Source organism: Athalia rosae, chromosome 2 (genome assembly GCF_917208135.1).
Source record: "Athalia rosae chromosome 2, iyAthRosa1.1, whole genome shotgun sequence".
In the NCBI taxonomy this organism is placed as follows: domain Eukaryota; kingdom Metazoa; phylum Arthropoda; class Insecta; order Hymenoptera; family Athaliidae; genus Athalia; species Athalia rosae.
In genome coordinates, this window is record NC_064027.1 from 12907280 (window position 1) to 12935278 (window position 27999).

General features: G+C 40.5%; 1 protein-coding gene across 2 annotated transcripts; it reads left to right on the forward strand.

Moving 5' to 3' along the window:
- Nucleotides 1-486: 486 nt before the first annotated feature.
- Nucleotides 487-27998, forward strand: LOC105684847. 2 transcript variants are annotated; one of them, XM_048650582.1, is made up of 12 exons: nucleotides 487-782; nucleotides 19201-19279; nucleotides 20836-21105; nucleotides 23563-23829; nucleotides 24002-24340; nucleotides 24766-24885; nucleotides 24997-25172; nucleotides 25284-25572; nucleotides 25913-25994; nucleotides 26088-26232; nucleotides 26334-26523; nucleotides 26613-27998. In XM_048650582.1, exons 2-12 carry the CDS (start codon nucleotides 19201-19203, stop codon nucleotides 26762-26764), a joined length of 2109 nt encoding a protein of 702 aa, XP_048506539.1. In that variant the 5' UTR covers nucleotides 487-782; the 3' UTR covers nucleotides 26765-27998. The 2 variants fall into 2 exon arrangements, with proteins under 2 accessions (XP_048506539.1, XP_012253944.3); XM_012398521.3 differs by having other exon boundaries at nucleotides 488-782; nucleotides 25299-25572.
- The last annotated feature ends 1 nt before the right edge of the window (nucleotide 27999 follows it).

Genomic DNA, 27999 nt, shown 5'->3' on the forward strand with positions numbered 1-27999 from the left:
AAAAAAATAATAATAATAATAATCAAAGAATTTTCACACGTGCAAATACCAACTGTACACTCGTATCGCATGGTGGAAACTAAAAATGTGAAACGACGAACGAATGCGAGAGATATTTCAGAGGAACAGAGAAGAAGAGAAAAAAAAATGGAATAGGGGCGAGGAAAGATCGGGAGTAAAAATGTAGATAGAACGGTAACATGTCACTGTAACATGTTCCCTAATTACACAGAGTAACCAGCCTTGAATGTTTAGTTTCCCCCCCGACGATAAGAGTCGCGGAAACATATCGAAGCAGATCCAAAGGACGTTCTGGTACTTGTGTATAGCTGCGGAGGAGGTCTGTCTTTACGTGCACGCGGGTACCGCTAGGCGAAAGGCGAATGAGAATCGCTCTTTGGAAGTCAAGAGCCAATGGTGTAAAATTTTTAGATAGTAAACTCGTCGGAGAGGCTACCTTGGTTTATAAAGTCACGGCTGCCCGTGGCCTCCAAGACAGAGCTGTCGCGGCAGCCCAGCGCTCAAGATATTTCATTTGATTTTTATACAGAATACACTAAAAGTGCGGGTTTTCATTATTTCACCGAGTATACATACGAGTTTTTAATATTAAGTTAGTTTTTTATTTTCGTTCAACCGTTCGATCGATTTGTCATCGAGTTTTACGAGAAGGAACAATTTTTAAAAAGTGCAGGAAGTGTTGATCTATAGTTGGCCGAAAGGTGTCCTTCGAATTGTCTGACTTCGAATAATTTACCCCTTCAGTGACAATTCCGAGCGAGGTGAGTGTGAATATTTGTGACAGTATTTGAGATGGATATTATCAAGACTGTAATCTTCCGTCACACCGGTAAAAATTATACAAGGATTGTGATATTGATTCACGCGTTACCAGTTAATTATCGATTCGAGTCGAAATGAGCAAATATTAAAATTAACGGAAATCTGATTGGCCAGTAGAAACGAGGAATCTGTAGAATTGGAACTGAAGCGTGACATTATCGATATAGGTATCTTGAGAATCACCATATTAATGTCGGCTATTATAATCCCATAAAAATTCAACAGATGTTAATTTATCTTTCTTTTCATCGTCCACATATAAGACAAAATGGGAATAGAACCTTCGGATTGATGAAAATTCATGGAATTTTGAATAGAAAATTTTATATCCCCACCGCGCTACGTTATGGAATGCAGATTTTTGACCCGTTATAAAATCTCTCCGTAAAAAAAATCAGAATAGTCAATTAAAAATTCTAATAAATTACTCAGAAATCAGGGGATCGATTGACGCGAGAATATTTTGCATTTCCTTTTTTCGTTCGACTACTATTTCACTTATATTTTGGGTCTGTCGGAACCGAAGTTACCTCTGCAAACAGCGGCAATAAGTGCTCTCGTATTCCCACGGTTGAGATAGCACGGTTCAAAGTCAGGGCCGGTGAGTATATGAGTTGCCATGTTGAGTAACTCGTTGATGTCTGTTTCGTTATAGGTTAGATATAATGTATATTACATACACGTTGGGATCCGACGAGAGAAAAAACGAGACAAAAATGAAAAAGGGAAAAAAAGTGTCGGAAGAATAAGTAAAGAGTAATAATTAATACAACCTATCCATCTTGGTATAATATACTGGGAAAGCCGACCACTTTTTTATCTCTTATTTTAAACGTATTCTAATCATTTTACTGCAAGGAAATTCAAAATCTATACCGAATTTTATCAATCTTTTCTTTTTTGCAATCGTCTATGAATATGTGTATAGCCGCCTGCCAATTATTGCGTTTACAAGCGAGTGCAGAATAGTTGCAGATTTTTAATTTTTATGGCATGTAATTTTTGATTTTTTTAAACACGGGCAATCACAACAAGGATGATTTAAATGAGTTTTTTTTTTTTTCTAACAAAATTCTTACACGCAGAGATAAAATTTGAACAATTTTATAACGAGTTAATTAACGAGACTGTCTAAGATCGTCTAATTTTTGACCGCCGTATTTTTAGAAGCTTAATCACACCTGCACATTCAATGAAACCTTGGAAAATAGATTTTGAAAATTTGTAGAACGGAAGAGAAGAGCTGAGATCGATTATCACCCACGCGATTAATTGTAAGACATCCACGAATCGAAGCCGATCTACGCATGAGAATGCGCGTGATCTGCAGTTCGTGCTGTTGAGTCCGGAGACTTTAACGCGCGGACAAGCACATCGCTCACACTATCATGTACGCTGTGCATGCATATAAATTCTTCGCGACTGTTTACTTGAAAAAAAAAAAAACGTGTGTATTATTCATTTACTCTAACTTCTGGTACATAAAAGTAATTTGTGGCGTTTTCCTCTACTAGCGAAAATTGAAAATGGTTATCGAATTATTTGGTATAATTCAAGGTTTCTCATATCCGAATCTGAATGACTCGATGCTTTTTCGCTTTAACGAAGCATCGATCGGAGTGCTGCACGTGATGTGGAATTCATGCAAAAACGAAAAGGGCGATAAAAAAAAAAAAAAAAAAAATTTGTCGCAATGCCACATCTCGATGAAATCGTTGTAAAATCTCATGCACCCAAAGGCATCAGATCCGAGTATTCTCCATATGTTCCGACCTGCCCCACTAGCGGCTGTTGTTTGTTATATATACCTATGCATACCTATATATAGTACAAGTTGCCCGGCGCTGGACTCTCCGTGAGGATCTTCGGCGCCTACGTCGACGCCTGGGCGTTGACCCCTCCGAGTTCCAGCGGCAGCAGCAGCAGCAGCCTCAGCCGTTTCATTCTCCGTCCCGGAGAGCAACTATAACGCACGTTATGAAAGCCACTTCGTCTATATCGAAATCGACTTTGGTTTACTTAGAATTTCATTTTATCATTCGCAAAATTTTTACAAGCTCGGCGCATTTACACACGTAGAGCTCGCACGATTGGGTTCTACGTGATAGTTTTACGTTTTCATTTTTTTAGGTCACTTCCATCACGTGTCACATACATGCGTAGGTATTTTCCGTACACACGCATCACCTGCATACCTGTTCTGCACCTGCGTCTCACTAAAAATTCGAAACATCGAATGTGGGCGCGATTAAAATTACGGTTTCGCATTTCTAACACAATGGCTGTTATTCCAGGTACATAGGGGTACTGAGTAAGCTTTGTAACACATCGATTTTTATCGCACCGAATTTCTGCCGGATAAAGTGTTACGGGTTGTTGCGATCCTCGCCAATAACGTCTCGTAAAATAATTATATACCGATCGAACACGCGGATAGGATATCATAATCATAAACTCGTGATAACAAATAAATTTCAGGCGAGAAAAATTGAAGAAAAAATTTTGTTCGTCTTTGTTTTTTGTTTATTTTCGAATAACTCAAGTCTACCGTTTTTTGTTCTGCCTCATCTCGTATGTTGAAGATAGAACAAGGAATGAAAAAATTCAACCGAAAGTAATTAAAATGATGATACAGCGCCGCGGTAATAAAATCGTCGATGTATCGGCGAATAATAACAGAATTATTTCCCAAGAATGTAAAATCACGAGGTGGTTCGTTTAATTTTAAAAAAAGTAACTGCAATGTTAACAGTGCGAGCGACTGGTCGTCGACACACTAGATATCACTCACTCGTCGATCTCTGATTGAAACCTGCAAATCGCTATGATTTCCGCATAGCGTCGTTCAAACGTCGCTGAAAATCAAAGAACTATAATTTAAAAAAGCGCGACGATACTCACCGAGGTGCAGTTCATAAGGCACGACGCGTACCACGTAAAGGAGGAAGTCGTCCGTCGATCCGTGCATGCGTCCGTTGATCGCTTCGGATGACATGCGTGCATGCATTTTGTATAATACATGAACAGAGTCTACTTATCGCATAGAAAATGGACTTGACGGACATCGGATGGTGCGAATAGACGATAATGAAAATGATAATGACAATCGTGATGATGATGATGATTATGATGATGATGATGGTGTAGGTCCGACGACGCGATGTGGTATAACTTCAATGCCTCACCGTTGCTCGGAGCCGGTACTTTACAATGCACGTACATACGAGTACCTACACATAAGTATACTCGGATGTATACTTATACATCAGAAAAATTGATTGGCGAGAGATGACGATGATGACAGTCCTTTCGATCGTATGTAGGATGCATGCAACCTATTATGCGTACAGTTACGATCGTGTTATATGTGTTCGGTAATCGCAATGAATGCACGTCGGTGGCAAAAAAAAAAAAAACAAATTGTCGATAAAAATGGAAAGCTTCGAAGCGCGAATATAAAAGCCGATCAGGCGATTAGATCTTCTCGACTGTTTCGTTTCCTTGAGATGTACGTAGTAAAATCGCAGACTGTAGGTATATCCGCTATTAAAATTTTTGAAAACCTCGTTAGAAACTACTCAATCAAAAATGGCGCAAGAAATCACAGCCGTCATAGTTTAATGAAAGATGTACGAATGTAAGAAATAAAAAAATTTCTTATCCCCGAGAAATGATAAAATTTAGATACGTATACGTATAGTACAAATATTTCGTACGGTAATTATCGGTGTACGATACACAGAAAACAATTTAAAAAAGAACAAAAAAAAAAAAAACCACGGATACGATAGGTACAATCCGCACATGAGTACGATTTTTATTTTTTTCATCATGTCATAATTATGTAAACAACGTGATAAAGTGTACCCACCGTATACCGTATAGTTATTTAAGTTAGGCGCCGGTATACGGTATAAGTATGTATACATATATATGTGAAGTACGAAATGCCAGCTGAGTTATAAATCATCCGTCTAAATCTTTCCTCATATCAAAAACGCTAATGATTGGTAGTTTTAATCTTCATTATTATTGTTGTAATGATAATTATCATTATTATTATCGGTACAACATATTGCTATGCAAATTCATAAATTAACAGAACAGTTTTTATCCTAATATTCGAGCGCAAAGGTGGATTAAACTCGAAAGTCTTTCTTTGATCGATGCGAAAGAGGTACCTACGGATAATTGCTGTTGCGTAATCACGAGATATCCGGTTGCACCAGATATTTGAATTCGTACCGCGGCTGAGATCGGGAATCGCAGAATAGACCAAACCGTATATAACTCCTTCTCGCTAATTTGCATTCGTTTACGGAATAAATGGGATGAAAATAAAACAACAACGCGGTAACCAGCTACGCGCGATACGAAAAAAAAAACAAAAAAAAAAATGAGAGAGAAATAAAAAAGGGAAAAAATCGAAGAGAGAAGGTGCAGAAGGTGGGCTAGTAGTGGGAGTGCGCGAGTTTGTGGACCACGCAACGGTAACCGTGGTCTCGAGCACTTGGCGCGAACGTTCCGAATGAAACACCGTTATACTTTGGTAGCTTCTTACCTCTCGGATCGCAACAGACGGATATTAATAACAATGAAAAAGAGGAAAAAAGTACGATACGAATGACGTGAAAAAAAATCCAAAGATGCATCGATTATTTCTACCGATCGTTCGCTTAGCTGTTTTAAAGTTGAAATATTCTTCATCGAACGTCGGGAACTGAAATATTCGTAAGAGAAAATAAAAAAAAAAAATAAAAATCGATCGACAAACAAAAACACTAGGCAGGACGGATCAGAATGGATTTGTCGTACCGAAAATCAAGCGACATCGCTGCATCGTAGAAAACCAGTTCAGAACTTCCGATGAAATATACAATACGTTACGTCGCGTCGGCTCCAGTTCAGGTAGATTGAACGAGACTGACACGAGATGCGGTATGTGTATAATTCGAGGTTGAGAATTTTCGCGAAGCTCGAGAGAAATGAGATTTAATCTCTTGCTCCGAAACGTACGTTATTTCAGGAGGGCTCGACAACAGCGTACATGTACGAGGTATACATCGGTTACCCACGTTCATATCGTACGAAGCTTTGCCATGTTCGTTGAAAAAACCAGGTCAATATCGCTGCCGCTGCTTCCGCACCGCTGCTATTCAAATCTCGCGCATTTGATCAACGAAGTATCGCTACATGCGATACGCCCGTTTATATCAAATCTGTACGGATACGCACGATAATACGAGCGCGCGTGCAACGCGCTGCAAATCCTGATATTCTCAAATGAAATACGAACGAAAAGGTCAATGTCGAGTCATTCATCCGACTCATTCACAACCGCACCTGTATCGTACCTATACGATGTGGTGTCTGCGTACGCATGTACGTACGTATAATGACGACGTACTGCAGCATCATTAGGAATATGCCGAGTCACACGCGTCAGCGATTCATTATATCAGATACGGGAGAAAATATCGCACGCGTACTCTATATTTAAACTCATCGTTATTTACTAGGTTTTATTCTCGAAAACCGCTATTATTATCTCGTTAATTAAAAACATGAGCGCGACGTATTTTTCAATGTGAAATTAATTGCGACGGTTACATGAATATGGAGTAGAGCTGTATGACCATGTATTTGCACCGGTCCTTCTGTAAATAATACACTGCGTAAAAGCATTTTTATTTTTCTTTTCCTTTTTTTTTTTTTTCGTTTCAATTCGACGTCGAGAGCAAAAATTAAAACCGTGTACGAAATACGAAGTTTTTGCGACAAAAATATATCCCTATACTTATAACGTTGATAATTTCTTCGACGAGCCGGGGTGATTTTGATTCGGTTTTTTCGGATTAAATTTATTCCACGTTTCCAACGCACCGTTCTCTTCACGAGCAACGTACGAAGACGATTTCGTATCAGATAGCGTTGATTCGATCAAACCATAGAAACCGTTAGCCAATTGCGGGAAGACGTTTATTTGTCATTTTTAAAAGCACGTAGATCAACGTGTAACGACTATTTATAAAAATTTGATTGGAGACAACGTCACGGTGAACGCTATAATCAGAACCTCGACAATTTTGTTTTATTTTCTCCTAACGAAGCTCGAAATATGGCGAATTTGATCTACACAGTTACAGGACATTCGAACTACTGTCACGTAGAATCCTGAGAAGGGTTTTTTTTAAGATATTTTAACAAGTATGATGTGGAACCGTTTGGAATCCGATGGCATTGTTGTACAAAAAAAAAAAAAAAAAAAACAGAACAAAACTAGACCCTGGGACTTTGTCACGGCTTAATCCGTTGGCAATTAAAGTAACAATACAACGTGCTCGGTTGAGGCTCCGAAAAAATTATAAGTTTCCATTGTAGTCGTAATCGGAGTAGCTATGAAAGGTGCCCAAAAATGAAAAAGGAGCATGGAGAGAAAAGAGATGACAAAAGAGAAGGAGAAAATGATAGTGACTCGCGTTGAACAGGATCGATTATATCGGAAAAAGGCCCTTCCAATAACGGATCTAGTCGACCATCAACGCAACGAATGAATTCTACGGCGCAAAAAAAAAAAAAAAAAAACAATGAATAAATAACAAAAAATTACGTTCCTTTTCGATTCATTAGCCGATCGTGAGACGCTCGTATATGGTAATTTTTTACTTCTGTATTTTCACAACCGACCTTCCATACCCCTCACCTTCATTATTAATTTTGAATGAGTTGCGCAACATCCATTAGATCGATTGAAAAATTTCCGAAGAAGATCGACCGAACCGATGGTTTCTATTAACAATGATCCGTGAAGTTCCGTGGTAATTGAACCGGTTCTGAAAATAACTTTATGGTTAGACGGCGAATGCAGATGTGGAATATATTGTACGGCGAGCATTGAATATAATACGACTAAAGACTCATTGGTTTTGCAGAATTTTTTATTCCGTGCTAAGGTATTTGTGTCACTGGATACAGAACGGATCGAAAGGTCGCGAGTAACGGTAACCCAATACGATCATGGCCGCCTAAAATGACTCGACTTGACGTTCTGTTCCCCGATAATAATTGAACGAGTCGAAAATTATTTTTCGTTTCATGTGCGTCGAAATACGAGGAGGTAATTGGTTATCGCAAATATTTGCATTCAGATGCGAGGAGAATCAATAACACTTTTAATAAAACGATAGAGTTGCGGTACGTTCCAAACCTTTGTTCGCATCCGTTTTATAGGAATTAATTGAAGATCATTGCGAGACAGCGATTAAATTTACCGTCCACTAGATCGTTGAAACGAAATCACAGTTATCCGAAATCCTTCGATGACATCACTGATTATTCAGTGACTCGAATCATAAAATCAAAATCTCACCTGCTTTTTAAGCATAGCGGTTTCCATTAATTTATACAAACAGTTTAACTCGAATTCTTCCGAGGATCGCAAGTCAACGTTACATAACAGTATAGCTACGTCCACATGTATTCGTGCAAACAAAAATATGTAACCTCGGGAGAAGAGAGAAATAAAGAAAAAAAAAGGAAAAAAATTGCCAACGGTATAAAAGTGTCGCCAAAATTGTAGGTCTACGGACTACGTGAAATTGGTATTACTTCGCAGCGGTTCGCCGCAAACTAACTTCTTTTGTTTCTGACTTACTGGTTTTAATCATGGATTCCTTTATCCTCATGTGATTCATATATATACGTAATTATAGTGATACTGCAATAACCGGAGCGCATTGTTCGCGGACATAATTTTGAGAGGAGTCCGAAGACAATTATGCGGAAATTGAAAGAGAATAATAAAAAGCAAAAGGTGCAGACGTCGTCGAAAGAGGTTTGCGACCGCGCGAGAACGGTCCAAAGAGATAAGACAACCTGTTGCTTCTTCGTTCGAGAACCGCGGCGACCACATCGCTGACAGGCGCCTGAAGTTTCTCAGGGAATACAAATGACTAGTAAAGCCGGGCGCGTTGAATAGCAATTAAAAGCTGTACACTAGCAGAAGCAATGAATTTTGCTGAAAGTCGGTTCCGCTGTGAAAAGCGGAAGAAAAGAATTGAAAATAACAATGATTCAGTTTAAGTCGTGTGAATCGAGCTCTCGCAAGCACGGGGGGAATTCAAATGAAAACAAATGAAAATCCCGGTTTGCAGCGATCGCTGATCCTCCGCCGCTCACGTTCGTTCGTTAGATTCGGATCGGAATCCGTGCGAGACGGATAAGAAAATAAAGTAAAAGAGAAAAGAAGGGGGAAAAGGAAAAAAAGAACTCTCCCAATCCAGCGCGGCTAATCAAACACCTGATGAGAATACAAAAAATCTTCCACGATATTCGATTCGACTGAAATTCATTTACCACAGACAAAGAGCATAAACGCGTCCATCATTGAAAATTACGATAATGTATAACAATCAAATAACTAAATAAATTGCATTATTACCTCGCGTACGTGATTCTGTTAGACGTACTTTAGCTTACATAGAGTAGCCTAATGTTACATACACGTGTACGTTTATGACTATGATTGAATTCCTCCGATTAGTTTCAGTCGTTGCGTCACGTTTCTTCGGTTTGGCACGCCTGCGAACCATCAAGACCCGCGCTATTCTAACGCCGGAGCTAACGATCTCATCCACAGAGTTCAAGAAACTTGGAAGATCACTAGGCGGTATTAGTCGAAATTTTTACAGATTCGAATGATCCCAATTATTCCGGATCTATCGACTTGACGAGAAAATGACGTAATTATTTCTAGATTTACTCTTCAAATTGCCAGCTATAACCGGATGCTTCGTACCTTTATTAACTCACTTCTGTCGTTTGAAAAAGAAAAGGAAGAGGAAGAAAAATGAGGAGGATGGATGGATGGAAAAAAAAAAAACGTTGCAACGGACACGACTCTTTACACGTACGATGCGGAGAGGATAAAGCGATGATGTAAAAAGTTCTAGGAGCTCTAATTAAGATATACGAAAAACAAAAGTTACGTACTACTACCTCGTCACACGTGTATCACTACGAGGTGTCTGCAGAAAGTTTTTTTTTTTTATAAATGGCTGAAAAAGATGACGACTTTCTGTATACTGTAAGAGATATACATGCAAAGTAATTTTTCAGATTTTTAGATACAATGACTCTGCCATTTTTACACACTCGGTAAAGAGAAATTTTTTCTTTTTTTTTAAACGTTGGCCAGCAGTGGATAAAAAAAAAAAAATAACGAAACAAAACTAAATGACAGTCGTTTGGTGAGTTTCGTGTGATTCGTATAATAATTATAACCGGTATAGCACGAAAGTAATGACAAGCTTTAGAGTAATTATCCGAAATAATGATCTTAATTAGACTAAAGATGATAATCTGCATTCGGACGATCTTCTAACTTATTATCTTCGTTTTTCCATACATACGACATTTATTTTATTCTAAAATTTTAAAAGGATGGTTTTAAATCATGACGCAAGACACAATTGCGGCTGAATAGATCCAAACGGAAAATTACAGTGGTCATCTTTAACGCGATTTCATCCCAGTCGTTTGTCGTTTATGCATTCGTCGTTTCCCACTTTTCTTTAACGAAAAACGCATCTTCAAATCATGATAAAATTGCAGGGTGTCATTACGACCGCAGATTAAATACCTACGTATTTGAATAACAGGACTTTTTCCAGAGGTCCTGCACAAGGCCAAGCCGCGGTGACTATAGGTACAGCGCACAAAGAAAAGCAGATAAAATAAAAGAGAAAAAAAGATTGTTCCTCGAGTTACAGTAACTAAATAATTATATCGAGCCACGCGTCGCGACGCACGATTGATTCGGTACAGGCTATCGAGGCACGTACTTCTCGCCAAAGTTCGTTATATCCTCACATAAAATACGGGTACATAGGTATGTTTAAGTTTTTAATTGAAACATTTTCAACCGATAATGTGACATGAATTTTTTTTAGTTATTTATTCCGTTCGATGTAGTTCAGCAATAGGAATGCGTTTGTATTTTATATCCAGGCGCGAGTGAATAATCGTTTTTCATTCGGCGGTCACGGTTCCAAATTGATTACCTTGAATAGCGGAAGAAGAATTTGGAGGCGAACAAAAAAACGAACAAACAAATGGAAAAGGAATATGTAATGTAGCATAAAATTGTTCACGCTCTTATTCGCTATACCTACACCCTATTCGTTTTTCGTTATGTTTGTTTTTACGGTACGGAATGATCTTCTATTTCTGTGATGTATAGTAATCTGTGCAACCGTTATGATCGAGAGGCGTAGTCGTTGCAGTAATTACTCGATTACCCATTACAGTGTATCTAACTTCGATAATACAACGTCATGAGTACCTTCCGAAATAATGAGATATCTTGGCCGAAGCAAGTCACGAATTATACTATAGTGACGAAAGTAGAATCATTATACACAGGATAAGGTATATTTTCATCCTTCTCGGTATCATTAGCCAAGGTAGACCCTTTGTTGAATTCTTTTTTTACCTTCTCTTCTCCCATCTTCACTAGAAGTATGAGATACTGTTAAAGATAATTATTATCAACGGAAATGATCAGGGGAATCTATGAGAAAAGAGAGACGGAACGATGCAACGGAATTTCTCTTCGTGTAAAAGTGAAAAACGAAATTTTATACCTCAATTCACTCACCGGACATCGATCCCCTCCATATGTTGCCGGAACCTATCTTATTACTACCCGATAAGAACCCTCCGGAACATTTTGGGGTCCGAATCGTTGCGCGCCTGAGCCGAAAATCCTTTGACCCAATTCTTTCGGCGAATCAGGATGTCATCTTATTCTCTGCTGGTAGTAAGAATTTCCTAAACGACGTCAAAGAATTCCCGGAATGCGTTGCGACAAATCCCTATGGGTCATGAATCCCGAAGGTTGTCTGCTACATTCTACACGTGGTATAAGAGGGATGATATCGATGTGAAATTGTTAGTAGTATTCGATAAAAGTGAGCCAGCCAACCTTTACCGGATGATTGGTACCTTTTTCTTTTTCACCACATCCTCGTCACTTTTTGTTAACCTTTCCCCGTTCGAAGTATGAAGGAGGCGCGAGATGACGGTGAACTTGAATAGAGTCTGGGATCTCGTGGATTACTCGGAAACATCAGCGTCAACGACCACCTGGTAGATGGCTGGCTGACGATGGTTTACCTCCTCGTAACGATGCCCAATGTGTAGCGAGCCAGTTCGGCTCGGTAGCTTACTCCAATCTTCTCCGTTCTACCTTACGCTCGTCTATCCGCAAAGGATACCAAAGAACCGAGACGAATACTCCTCACCCTTAACCACCCGAACCGCTCTTCGATTTTGCCCTTTCCTTGTCGAGCTGCCGACCATCTTTGTCGCTGCAGTAATACCACCTCGTCACAAGGATCCCTTAAGGCGTTCTATTTTTATAACCGTACCATTTCTTTGCTTCGAACCTCTCGTTCCAAGTTCAAGTTCAAGTTCAAGGTCAAAGTTGAGGTCACGGTCAAGGACAGCCTTCGAGCAAGAATCATTTGGCGAAAAAATCACACGCATCACGTACGTTTTTCGCTGTGTCGTTTGTTGAGTGAATAAAAACTATTCGTTCTGCATCTTGGATATGAAAACTTGCGACACACGTCGACGAAGATCGAGATCGAAAAGCGATCGAGCAGAAACGGACGGATAAAGATTTATATTCTATAGCCCTGGGGTTAAAATATACACGGGGAAAGGTGGCGATGATTGGATCAACAGGTAGACTGAACCACTCTATAGGAAGTACATCGATCGCCCTATACTTTCCTATCGAACGGCCCAATTTAACTGGAGGTCCAATCATCTCTGCATTTCCCTACATCACCGAAATACGATGCGTACACAAATATATTTTATGCTATCAGATTTGGAAAAGTATAGTGTCGACGGTATCCCGCGAAATTACAATTCCTCATCAAGCCCGTTCTCCGAAGAAAGAGAAAGATTGCAAAACGTGATATACGTAGGGCGGTCCAAATTAGCCTCATGATTTTCGCAAGATTGATAAAAGCTGAACTCGCCAAGGAATCCCGTTGAATTTTTTTCTCACAAACGATAGAAAAATAAAGCTTTCGTTCCAGCCATGCGATTTCAAAAGATGTGTATAGGAATACGGAGAAACACGCGATTGCTAAGATTATCAAATATTATTCAACTCAGTTGTGAGAATATCCGATGTATTTCGAGTAGCGACTTTTCCAAAATCTCTTTTCGAGCGACGATCGTTCGAAGTTTCATAAATCAAACGAGTGCTTGATTCTCTCAGTTTTCGAAAAAAAAACAAGATTAACGCGATTTGTACGGTAATTTTCGAAGCCGACCATTCGTTCGAAATTCTTTTCTTGGCCCCCCTTTATGCACACCGCGCACAATATATCTCGCTGCAGCGCCTGATGGGTTACGAGTACTCCGCCGTTACTGCAGTACTGCTGCCGGTGTAATGGGAAATTATTCGAGGTAATGAACGGGCGGATTGGCACGCCAGGCATGAGGCCATCAAGACGCCAGAGTACCTACTGCAACATAGACTCCGTAGAAACGAATGGTACTGCTAAATCATCTTCAGCTCTGGGAGCCTCGGACTATTTCACGCTGGACTAACACAGAGACGCATCAAACCGTCGGTAATTACGCGGACGGTAGGGTGCAGCGGGCACGCTGCTTACTCATTGACAGCATCTCTGGCTGCGATCGTTCCGCATCGTCGCGCGATTGCGCAAATAAAAAGTCTAGGAAATGTATAGAATAGAAACGAGAAAGAAAAAAAAAAGAACGGAAACACGGACGATATTACACGGTTGAAACTATAATAACGATATGCAGGTTCGAAATATTTGTGTTATTCTTCTCACGATACTCCGAATAATTTCGCCGGCTCACGGTTACGCATAGCTATCGCGAACGCGATTACGTTATACGCCAAAGAAACTTGGTTGCGGAATATCCTTGCGCAGATTCGTTTTCCCTAGAATGCACCCTCGAGCCACGGAGAGACGGGTCTTCTTCCACTCTTCCTTCTCGAAGCGAACGACCGCCGTCTCCGTGACGGCCTTCCACACTTTTTCTCCCTTCGCTTCTTCTCGTATTCCTCCGGGGCATTTGCATCCGCAAGAAGAGCTCCAACGACAAACCGAAGGTTCCGCAGAACTGCCGGAGAGTCGGATGAGAAAAAAAATGTTCGAAACACGAAGAGACTCGCTCCGCGCACCATCCCCGTCTACAGCGAAACAAAGAAGCGACCGCACAACGGCATGATGTATGTATATACACTATACTATAATGCAACGAGACATCAACGAGAAATAGACCAGTCTCGTATGTAAATACACGTAGCGCTGCACGAACCACCCGATTCCAAGAGATCCTTGCACGCGTCAAAGCGTATCAACGTCCGGAAATTTATTCTCAAGATCTCGACGCCGAACAAGTTTGCCACAATGGCAGCGGATGGAAAAAATATAACCCCGACTATTTTCAGCACACTGCAAAAACATATCGCCCGAAAAAATGTTTCCCGTTCGAGTACCTCGTGACGTCTCCGTCCGCAAAAATTAATCGTACGCAATGCGGCGACTCGGAAGATGTTCGGTTTTCACGATTCTTCGCCGCATCCTAGTTTCCGTACGTTTCTCGGCACTTCTCACGTGCAAACGGCTAGATGTTAGGTGCCGACGACGATGCGGTCCAACAGCATCGCCAGGATCAGCTCGATACCGAGCTCGTCCTCCTCGGCGGCTGAGTCAAGGGCTCGAGAAACGGAGGTCGTTGCACGGAGTTGAAGTTGAAGGTGACCTCTACCACCCCCTCTACTCTCGGTTCTAGTATCCCATTCGTTGAGACGAGATCGCTGCTAATTACCAACAGGATTAGCCGATAACTCAAGCGTGTTGCAGTCAGGAGCAAAGCGAGATGCTCTCCGCAGCGGATCGCCCCGTAGGAATACGTAAGCGACTCCTTTGAAAGACTGGTTTGGGCGGAAGGAAAATACATATATTCCTCCACTCCTCAACGGGGACGATGATCCTTTGGTATTTATTACGCGTGAACTAGAGATTCACTCGAGTCTAGGATGAATACTCTACATCGGAGTTATGCTGCTTTGTGGAATTCTTTTGTTTTTCTCTTTGTCGAATGGAATGTTACGGGAAATTTATGTTTCACCCGCTAAATCGTTCTTAGATTCCAGATGATTCAGATGAATCAGTACAAATTGATCGAACTGTACCACCACATTGTTTGATTTTTTGGTTGGGAAATTTTTCGAAAATTTCATTAAAACTTTTTCGTTCCTCTCCTAGCGTTGGTAAGATTTATATTCATGATCTTGTAGTCGCTCGCGTAATCTCGATCGGCCATTAAAGTAGTGGTCCTATAATCTATTGGATAACGGTGACATTGTCCAAGCGTAGCATGCACACGGTGTACTCTTAAGAAGTGAGCATCGGGGTGAGCAGCTGCTTTACTTCACCCGACTTCTGTACGTTTATAGTAATACTGGAGTAAGAAACTGCCGGTTCTATTTCCAAGAAAACGTTGATACCTCTTCCGAGGACGTTTCTTCAAAGATTGATGCTGCACGGCTGCAGTTCGCCGCGGCAACCGGGTTTACGCGGCAGCGTCAACCTACACCGAGTTAGAGTCAGCTTTTCCTTATTCAAACAAGACAGATACTCCGGGTTCCGGTATTAATCTAACCAACGGGGACGTTAGAATGAGTATAAATTTGCATTCGGTAGCCGCGCTCACGCTCCCGCTGGAATCGGTACTTTGACTCAACCGGTCATACAAACCTGAGAACTCTATCTACTCGCGATAATCAGATAGCCCGGCGACTTTACCCGACGTGGGAGCAGAGTACCACCACCTCGTGTCCTTTCCTCCGGCTATACGGGCGTAAATGTCGTTACAATACACGTCCGTGTACTGTAATGTAACGATGATCTTCATCGAGTACTGCTTTAGGTACTCGATAAACGACGTACAAATCTACGGCACTTTTGCCGCCACGGAATTCCGTGTCCGACACTTGAGAGCTTAAACTAGTCAAAGACAATTATGAGTGCAGCAAGAGTTGTTGATTTTCTTGAGAGCTATTAGTCCGATATCCGAAAGCGAACGTACATTGGGTACTGGTAAATAAATGTTCGGTCACGTTTTACAACTTACAAAAAATCCCGTTTCCATCGAACGAGAATAAGTTCCTCGAAAGCATCAACTTTGCTGAAAGAATCTCTTCATCTCGGAGAATTATTTTTCAATCCACGGTACAATGTAATACCATCATGTTATCTTATTTCTCATCTTATTATCTCATACATACCCACGTTGCGGCAGAGATGAGGGAGGTACTTTCGATCGGACACGACTCGAGGTATAGCATCGTCGTGCATCTTCAGGGTCAAAAAGTCATCCTACGGGACGCTCGACTCCCACTCGCGGGTATGACCAGAGCGCTCCCCCAACTCGAGTACCTACGTACGTACCTTCTTCTCTCTGTACGTTGGAATGAAATATTCGAAATCGACTGGCACTCCACCGATCCGATCGGAAAGATTTGCTCGGATCACCTATCGCGGCGACTCACAATCCAAACGTGTCGTCACATATTTTATTACACGATTCAAAGCTTTCAGTTCGGTGTAAACCCTTACGAAATTCCCTTTCGGGGCTTACGTCACGTTCATCCGTCGACCTTCCGTGTTTTCAACGCTGCGTGACGACGTTTCGTGCGACCGCGAAAGTGAGTTTGCGTAGAATGTCAACGTTGTTTCTGGAATCCCAAACAAAAGACACGTTTTACATTACTTCTATTTTTTTTTTTTTGCCTCAAAACCTCGCTGAATACTTCGAGATCACTCTACCCGTCTTACCGTACCGGCTAATTCCGACTTATTTCAGAAACAACGTTTACTTGAAAAAAAAGAAAAAAACAGAAAAAAAAAACACGAATGGCGTTAGGTTACCATCTTCCCGACTGGTATACGCGAAGGTCGATGTCCTCTGAAGTTGTAAGAACGATAGAACTAATGAAAAATAGAGAGAAAAAGAAAAAAAAAAAAAAGAAATAGAGGGAAGAAAGGAACAAATGACGATTGACGATAGCGCGGGTGGTCTTTTTCTAGTCTCCGGAATAAAGTGTGTTCCACACGTAGTGTACACGTACCTCTGTAATACCCTACTACCTTCCGCAGAGCATAGAGAGACGCATGACATTCTTGACCCTCGTGTAGCGATGAGTCTTAAAGCACGAATACGAACTCCAGAGGTCGATTCGTGCGTCCGCGAAGATTAGTCTTATCGTACGGATGAGTTCGCCTTCGTGGCTCGTTTCTTCTCTGTTGATCCGCGAGTACGCGAATCATCGCGTGATTTCGTAGGATTTCAATTTTTCAATTTTTCAATTTTCAAATGATTATAACATTTTTTCATGACAACCTAGAGACGAGAAAATACCGCGTCATCGTCTCGGCAATTTTCATGACGATTTTGAGGGGTGAAGAAAAATACATATCTCATACAGCTGTACCACACAACGAGAAATTCTTGACGGACAACAGTCTGACAGGTTTGGCGAAGGGAGAAACGAATATTGGACAGCTGAATTTGAATTTTTTGTAGTAAACATAAAAGGATCAAGAAATCTTATCACGATCCAAAACAATTATTTATAGACAATAAGTAAAAAGCCAAAGTATCGTAGACTTCGACGACGAAATTGATGGATAGATCGAGCTTTTTTTGTTGTCCATAGATCTCTTCGGTAGAAACGTACAAAGTTTTGCTTACTACCGAATTGTTTGGGGATAAAAAAAAAGAGAAATAGATCCGATAACGATCGGAGGTTAAAATATTTCTTTTTATGCGAATGTGTCGGAAACAATTCCCGCGCGCATTTCTGACCGTTGTGCGAGTTCTTGATAAATGACTGCGATAGAAGTTAAACTGGTTCAGTATACAAAGAAATATGATAATAATGAAAAGAGAGAGAGAGAGAAAAAAAAAACAACGAGAAAAAATCTCGGCGAAATTCTTCACCGGTACGTTAGAGCGAATCCAACTCATTCTATACTATTTTATAATTCTTCTCCGCGTTCGTCTTTCCGCGTCGATTTGTTCTTCCGTCCAGTTGTCTATCAAACTCTGACAGCTATGAGCGGATATAAAAAAGCGTAGAAGAAGATACGAACTGAAAATAATAAATTGAGAAAACCTAGCAACTGTTTTTACGCCCGATCAAACGGCATTCGTAAAATATTCTTTCAACATTTGAAAAATTTTTAAAAGTCAACTTTTGTCAAGACAAAACATGAAAATGACGAACCGTAGATTTGTACGACGAAATTTCGTATCATTCAATTCAAACGAAATCATTATCATCTTTCGCGCGAACATGTCGAAACAATGATATAGTACAGTTAAAGTTGAAGTGATAAGTGGAGTTGGAGTTGCGTCATCAATACGGTCGAAACTATTAAATTGGGTAAAAGTTTGTGACAAAAAAAAAAGAATAAAGCGTTTTATCCGAAAACTTTGGCAGAGTTACACCGCTTATATTGATTCCATATATCTGGGTGTGTATATGCTGGGCACCTGGTTGGCCAGCGACTTCGAATGCCCGAGCGATTCCCGCTTCATTCGACTTTCGAAGTTCGGTACACAGCGAACCGGTGCAGATTCTCCGTAACACTTCCTGTTGATATATGTATAGTACAAAACCCACGGGATAATATCGAGCGAATGTCAAACAAATCTGCGATGCGTGTAGCGAAGATACACGTTATATGTATACGCGCGCGTGTAAACAGGTTTCGTTGCAGGAAGCAATTTCAACGTTACTCTAGAATTTCTCCCTCGATGTATTTCTGCATATTTCTTTTACGGGAAAAGCGAGGGATGAGAGACCAGAACCCATTGCGATAATCACTTGACAAAAACGATCATAATCTATGTACACGATTATCGCCGAGTATGGGTTATTAAATTCTCGTTAACCACATTTTTATTCGAAATTCATGCGCGTACGAAGAGTACATACTCATCGGCATAAAGTTATTACCATGTTAATTAACGTGACCGTAAAACTCCATCTCATCTGTTTATTATGACTAGACCATCGGTATTCTTGAGGCAACACACATTTTGCTATAATAAACTATGCATTATAATTAACAGGGAGTTTATTGTTTCTTCGTTTTTTCTTCGATCATTTTTTTATTCCTTTATCTTTATACCGTTCGTTATTTTTTTTTTTTTTGTTTTTTTGTTTTCGAATCGAAAAAAACTGGAATTGCAAAAAATTTTAACGAAATGATTTCATTTTTGTTTCAGATGGGTTCATTTCCGGTCAATCTGCGAACTTTGGCGTTCGTTTTGGCGTTCGTCTGCGGCGCATCGTACGCGGCATTAGGTATTTAAGAATTTCGAATTACGATACACGGTGAGGGTTTTTTTTTTTTTTTTTTTGTTGTTCAGCTTCTACCGAAGATCTAGCCGCTACGCGACGTCTTGTTACAAAGGACCAGTGCCTCGTGTAGTTTGCCAAGCGAATGAAAAAGCTAGACGATGGTAATGGTACATACTTACGTACGTACCTATGCGACACACACGTTTGCAAATACGCCTCACGCAATTCTTAGCGTGGAACTGAACCTGCGTGCACTTCTGGCGTAACGGTAAATCATCCGATGAACAACGCGGTATTGCTTTATAGTTGCAGTATTTCCTTAAGCGCTTACCGATGTCAGAGGATATGCAAGCTTGATTGTCGACAAACTAAAGCACTATTAACCGAGTACCATGCGACGTGAACTTATATCAATGGCACTCATAGTCGGTACGAACGTTACGATTATTCAAAATCTTCGTTCTTCGGTCTACCATAGATCATGGGAATTCGAAAGTGAACAAAAGTTTATGGAAAAATGAGAAAAGATGTATCAGATCGGAAAAATCGATCTTATCCACGCTACGAATTGTTCTATCATAATTATATATATTCGCAGCGTGATGTTTTTATACTTATGTTTCATGGCGTGTCTGATCGTCGTAAATCGTAAACAATATTTCGTTATCCTCTGCGTCCTCTCGGTTAACGATCAATTATATCAACAAATAAAATAATAGGACGACGCCATATTACGAATTCATAAATAAATAATCAGTGGAACATCGAATGAACAGTCTAAAGTAAAATACATGGACAGGATACACATAAATAAATCGTACGAATAATCACGAACAATCGAATAAAGCGACGAGATTGGCGAGGAGCACATGTATCAGTAGGATTGTAAGAAGATCAAATATGAATATATAAAAAAGATGGGTGGAATCAGATACCAGGAATAAGAGAAAGATAAAAATTTTCAAACATGGCTCAATCGCCTGGGTGGATTAACAGTCGATAAAATAAGACGTATATAACGAGCAACTATAATTACCTTCCAACGTTCGTGTGCTCGTCACGACGGCCCTGGGAGGAAAGAGCGAGTGGGGCGATCGGCAGGTCGCTAATTTCTCTGTCGTAATATTTCGATGATAATCGACAATTGTCGTTTATCACTCCTCCCTGCCCCCACCAGACAGGTACACCTATGGGTAACCACACCGGCGCTCACATCAATCACAATCGCAAAAATATATATCTATGATTCCACTGATTTCAGAATTTTTGCGCACTTATTGTTAGTAAAAAGAATGAGAGGATAAAAAACGAGATCGAAGATTGTAAATTTGAAATAGGAATATTGTCAATTCTATAGGAATTCATCGAATCATGAATACGATATCACGAGGATATTATTGGGAAGATTATTTTTGTAATATTTAGTTTTCTCAATCATGGAATTTAATTTATCAACCACGCCGTTGTATCGAATTGCGTTTTTCAACTTTCAATGTCAGCAATTTTATCAGACGAATAAGATTACGGGTTCCATTATTTCATTGTTTATTTTTCGCCAGCCCGAACGGCCTTCGAGAAATTGACGGATTACGACTACAGAGGACTGACCTACTACACGGTGCGAAACCTGTCCCTGTACGAATGCCAAGGATGGTGTCGAGAGGAAGCTGAATGTCAAGCGGCAGCCTTCTCTTTCGTAGTTAATCCTTTAGCGCCGATGCAGGATACCGTATGTCAACTGCAGAATGAAACGGCGGCTTCGAATCCAGCCGCACAGCCACAAAGGGCAGCCAACATGTACTACATGGTCAAACTCCAACTGAGATCAGGTACAGTTTTACCCACTTATTCGTACCATAATATACGTACATAACTTTGGTCGTACATAGGAACATATGCATGTATAGGTAGTTCAGGTGTACAGGTACAAGCCGTCCGAGAGGCATCAGCGCTCAAAGGTGAAGCAAAAAACAAAAGAGGGGTTCTCTACTTCGGATAAGAATTGCATGATTTGAATATTATGCATAGAGAATTTCGCTTCCCTTAATCCGTTTTATTTCAATGAAATTTTTCACGGTCTGGCGTTGAACTCTGGGATAAAACTTTGTAATTGTATAAATTTAAAATTCGCAGTGAATATTATTTAAATATCATTATCACACCCAATCTGAATATATACCGACATATTTCAGGGAGCACGTACATGTACCTCTAGATTAACTATAATTCGAACTTACAAAATAATGTTTTTCTCATTCAGGATTTTGGTAAAATTTACAAACTTCAGAAAGGGTGTCAGAGGATTAGATCCTCATAATCCGCAACCCGTATACTCCTTTGATGTAAAATATCGTAGCGAACTCGGTTGCAAAATACAAATTCATCGATTTCTCCAGTCATCAATTGTCTTTAACCTTTTTCATCATCTGAAAAAACCACGTTGGACGTCGAAAACTTTTATTTTAAAACTTGTTGCGAATTATATTTTAAACAATCTTTTTTCTCTGAAATTTTAACCGATCAAAATACGTCAGTACGTCCTCCTAGATGGTGAGAAACGGGTAATTTCTATAATATGAACACTTACAAAGGTCGTACTTACATTTTTTTTTCCCCCTAATCCCAAGGTAAGATCCTATTGGATCGTGTCCCTACTTAAGTTTTTTGCACCCAAACCTTGTATCAGGACCGACACCTGTGTATACAGTGAAAGAAACAGCTCAGAAAAGAGCTAGCTGCCTGAGGCATGGATATGGTTTGGTAAGGTATTGCGGGGGTTGAACGGCAGGTATAATTTCCGAAGGTAAATTCCGAAAAAGGACACTTGAAATTCCTTTTGTTTGCGCAGCGGTGCACGATAATAGATTTTCCGTGAGGATTGCTGGTGTCCAATTTCTCGGGGGGAGGGGGGTCACCTTTCCTACAATATTCCCTCTTTTGGGGCCGGAGGACAGTCCTAAACCCGGTATAACCAAGAATACGCTGTGTAAATGCATTAAAATGATGTTCCTAGGCAAACATCGTACAATATGGAGACCTGCGAAGAGTTGTAGGAGGGTCAAAGAAATCCCTAATGTTAGCTCGGTGAGACGCCTGCTGGTAGTTTGTTGCCCGTTAAGCCAAAAGAGGTGTACTTATACCTATGATCCGTAGGAGCTCGAGACATGTAATTTTCATCCCTGTAACTCCCGGAACTGCTGCCTCATAAATCTGCGCAATTTGCCCACGTATCCTCGGGCTTGAGTGCCGCGTGCGCTTCTAACGGCATTTTTTAGATATCTTGAAAAAAAGTTTTTCCAGAGTCAGATTTACCTCGTATCGGCATTCGTGTTCAACGTTCTCGTGCAATCCCGTAAATGTTTCGGCTAAAAGTAACACGTACGTACGTACGTAGGACATTATATGTTATGTAGGCGATAAAACGTGATTCGGTTTCATGAGTCGCAAAAAAAGACGCCTTACCGACACGTATACAAGAACGTCTGTTTGGTTGCCTAACGCCGGCACAAACGACGGATAATCCGGTTTCAGGGAATTTCCAGCTCCAGTGATCTTGAAGGAGCTAAGTATTGGAAAAAATCTTCTGATTTTGTACTACAACTTAAATACGTCGTTATCACCGGATATTTTATTTACGGTTTAACGAACGGGAGCTTAATTTCAATGGTAGATAAAACGCGGAGTTGAATAACCGCGAAGCCTGTAGTCTGTAATTCTCGGTTGTTATAAACCACTAGGTTCGCAGAAAAACCTTTTCTTCGATATCAGCCCTGAGCCCGTTTACAACGTTTATAACGTTGTGAATATCTGAACGGTAAGATAAGTACGGGGTGCGTGAATTCAATGCCGTGAAATCGTGCTAAGCGGTTTGTTGGAATACCCACGATTCCGGCGATAAAATAACTCCGATTCAAGTAGCTCGTTAACTCCTGTCTCATTAAAAACTAACTGTTCTTTTATAGTACACCAGAGTTTACGACGATCCCTGCAAACATCACCCGCAACACTGCATTGCGTTGATAAAAGGGAAAAGTGGGAGCAAAAAAATAAGAAAAAAAAAAAAACGTGAAATACATACCACCGAACACATTTACCCCGAACGCCGAAAGACCGGCTACCATAAACCGTTTAGTGCCCATATCGTATAATTTGGGTCCCTCCAGATGCAGGAGACCTAATCCCGCAATCCCGACACCCGGGCGAAGGGGAATTATTTCTCCTAGAAACTAATTCCCTGTTCTATGAATTCTGTATTCTTTACTTATCCGTTGGTTTTTCGTTTGTAGAGAACGTTTGTCTTCGCCCTTGGGCCTTCGAACGGATTCCGAACAAGATGATTCGTGGATTGGACAACGCCCTGATTTACACATCGACGAAGGAAACCTGTCTATCGGCGTGTCTCAACGAACATCGTTTCACCTGTCGATCCGTCGAGTACAATTACGTCACTCTGCAGTGTCACTTGAGCGATTCTGACAGGCGAACGACCGGGCAATACGTCCAATTCGTTGACGCTCAAGGCGTCGACTATTTCGAATCGCTCTGCCTCAAAGGTCAGATTACGTTCCCTGTAACGATTTACCTTAAAGGTCCCACGCCTGTAAAGCGACGCGTGAAATCTCTAGCTTGACAAATTTAAAATATTTCATCGCACCGATGCAGCCGCACGATCTGATGAAAATTAGTTTTTGTTTTATTTACCGATTCATTTTCTTCCAATCGCAGGTAAAGACGCCTGCAAGTCTCAAAGAATATTCCAAACGCCTCGAATCGGAGTTGCCGATGACAAAGTAGCCCAATACGCGGGACTCCATTATTACACCGACAAAGAGCTCCAAGTCCAAAGTGAATCCATCTGCAGACAGGCGTGCGAAATCGAAAATGAATTTCTCTGCAGATCGTTCCTCTACAGAGGACCTCCTCAGGGCACGTCTTACAATTGTCAATTGTTCCATCTCGATCACTTTACTCTACCAGAAGGACCCTCGACTTACCTGAACGCCGAGAGGCCTCTCATTGACAACGGCGAACGGGTTGGAACCTATTTCGAAAACTTCTGTGAGAGTGAGTTTTGTGATTTAGCTTTCGAACGATATTATCGTACACAGAATGCCCTCGACCCCGCCGTTCCCCACATCATACGCTCTCCTAATGAAACGTATTAACGGATATTCCATGTACAATGGAATACGACCGTTGAATACTGATTCACTACGCACCGGATGGAGCGCTGTGAAATAAAAACGCAATTATTCGTCACTTTAGATTATACGAACATTATACGTATGCCTAGCGCGTTATGTTCTATGATTTAGAATTATTAAACCGGCTCTGGTCTCCTGCACAGATCATGCGTTACTCCACTCGCTCCGCGGTGTAGTTAACTCGATGCTCGCGACTGCAGTCAATCAACGAATAAAACGGCTCCAAAAATTTCATATCCACACCGTTATTAATGTTTATCTTAATCGTCAATCTGTCGAAAACAGAGAGCCTGGGACCCCACGTGGATCCTCTTCCCGTGGTATTCGACAGCACGGAAGACCCGACGGTTAACAATCTTACACGAGCCGACGTTAATTGCGACAAAACGGGAACTTGTTACGACGGTAAGGGGAAAGAGTATTTTCACTCGTTAACGTCGAGTGGATGCTCCAGAGTATCATATAGAAACTGCGTAATTAAAGAGTCGTTCGTAACAACGTTTATTTTATTCGCAGTGGCCGTTGACTGCAAAGATACGAGAATCGCTGTTCAAATTCGCACGAACAAGCCGTTCAACGGTCGTATTTACGCATTGGGCCGTTCCGAAACTTGCAACATCGATGTAATCAACAGTGATTTGTTCAGATTGGATCTAACAATGAGCGGACAAGATTGCAACACTCAGAGTGTGGTAAGTATTGGCCGACTGCGCGCTCGGATAAAACATTTCCTCAATTATCCAAAGAGGTAGAAACATTGAAATCAGTTGTTATTCATTTATTCTGATTCATTGAATGCATAGCGTGACGGTTTTCAGACGGGTATATACTCGAACACGGTTGTACTGCAACATCATTCGGTCGTAATGACGAAAGCAGACAAGATTTACAAAGTCAAATGTACCTACGACATGTCGTCGAAGAACATAACATTTGGGATGATGCCGATCAGGGATCCGGAAATGATCAGCATTACGAGCGCACCAGAAGCACCGCCTCCAAGGATTCGTATTTTGGATAGCAGGGCCCGGGAAGTTGAGACCGTTCGCATTGGGGACAAACTCACTTTCAGAATTGAAATTCCTGAGGACAGTAAGTTGACGATTGGAGATTACAAAATTGTTGTAATTACCGCTGAAAAATTATGGTGACGATTCGACGGACAATGAATACTACTGTTCGCTATCACTTCGAACCGACAACTAGATGTATACCGCGAATGATAGTGGAGTAAAAGAATTCCGTCAACCTACTTCCACTCGTTGTCAGAAAAATCTGACCGCGATAAAACGAGTTGTGAAGATTTCAGTTTTCACGGGACTAGCGGCATTCGCCGGATTTGATTATTTGAACGATATCAATGACATCCACATCGAGTAGCTGCGTGTTGAGAAATTTGATAATATACAAAACTCGTGTAATTCTTTTTCAGCTCCATACGGTATATTTGCTCGTAGCTGCGTTGCCATGGCTAAAGACTCGAAGAGTACCTTCCAAATCATCGACGACGAAGGGTGAGTTCGCAGAACTTCGAAACGATGTATTTCAAAAATTCGTTAAAAACGTCCTCGCAAAATGAATCTAAACATGACTAATTTGTTATTTAGATGTCCGGTGGATCCTTCAATCTTTCCCAGTTTCACTCCAGATGGTAATGCGCTGCAGTCCGTTTACGAAGCTTTCAGATTCACCGAATCTTACGGCGTCATCTTCCAGTGCAACGTCAAATATTGCCTGGGGCCATGTGAACCGGTAAATAAATTCGCCCCGCTGTCATGAATTATGCATTAGAAATTTCCAGAAGAGGACGGGATTCAACCGGAGTTGATTTTCAATTTTTGGTTTTCTTGCAGGCGGTATGCGAATGGGGTCGCGAGTCGGTAGAATCTTGGGGCAAGAGGCGCAGGAGAAGTGTTGCAAATTCGACCGAAGAAAAGGGTGAAGACATGACTTTGTCGCAGGAAATTTTGGTCCTTGACTTTGGTGATGAGAAGCAGTCGGAGTTCTTGCGCAACGACGCCAGCATAGACTTCAACGAAGCAGGTAATGCATGATGAACGATTCGATCCGATTCGTGTCATCGATGTTCAGTTCCTCGAATGTCGACGTCAAACTTTGAATAATTTTTACAGAAAAAACTGTGACCATCGTGGAGCCCTGCCCAACGAAAACGTCAGTTCTTACGCTCGGTGTGACCTGCGCTCTTCTGGTTTTGATCTACATCGCAACAATATTTTCGTACTATATGAAAAAATGGCTGACACCTCGAAAAATGATGTCATGAAGTGACAATGACGCATCACGCTCAGAAAAAGTAAATTACGAAGTACGGTAGCTCATTACAAATGGTTAAAGGAACGTCTGCGAGATACTCAGAAGGCTATTTGTTTGTACTTTTTTTTTTCCCATTTTTTTTTAATTTCCCTTACCAGAGCCACGAACAATAACATGGTTCTACGAAAATTTAATCCATAATATACACTCTCATATCAATAATATCGTACTTTATAGCATAAGAGATATTAGACATTATTAAGTATCATTTTTAGCTACTTTTGATTGGGTTGCAAACGTTCAGAACTCAATATGTTACCATCCAGTCATACACCGGATCACATCATATTGTAATAAGCATCTTCGGACTTTCGGTTCTCGCAAAGTAGAATGCAATCGATAGAAAATGAAAGAAGAATGAGTACATGAATCGATAGATAAAAAAGAAGAAAAGCGGTAAAAACTCTTTGCGCGGTGTTCAACAGGGATATTATCTGAAATCGATATGTGGAATGGTTTGTAAACTCATATCAAGACTAGTAATATTTAACGGTTCGCTCCTAATTAATTATATCTATAATTCTAAGAATCAACAACAGCAGTAATTAGCGTAAGGAACAATAGATTACGTAAGTATTGCCCTCAAGGCGTAATTAAACAGTATCAAGCACACGTATAACAGGTAGTGCCCAAAATATGAATCATATGAACGTAACTTTTTTAGTTTTTGCTGTTTCTTTTTATTTTTTTTTTTTCTTCTACTTTTCTCATACCGATATGGTATTACAGCGTAGTTTTAATATGCGATAAGCACTGCCTCGACCGATGGGTACGTTGGAACAAAAATAATAAATGAAATAAAATGTAATTACAACAATAAAAACAGCAAAAATGGCATCTGTTACGCATCAGCTGTGTTTAGCTTCTTGGTAAGAAATATTTGAATGAAATTCGACGTAGACGCTCGAATTTATAATTCTTACCAAACACATACAGCATGAATAATTAGGTAATAATTGTGATTTATTGGTAAAGGTGCTCATGTTTGAGAAAAAAAAAAAAAAAATTATTATTTTATATTAATTCAGACCATGAGAAATGTCATTCCATCTAAAAGATAAAAAAATGTATATATTATTATTGTTCAATTAATAGGCGTACGTAAAACATAATATGCTTACTTGTATTTGTACCCTATATTTACACACATGTTTTAATAATTAAACGAGATAAATTTCAAATGAC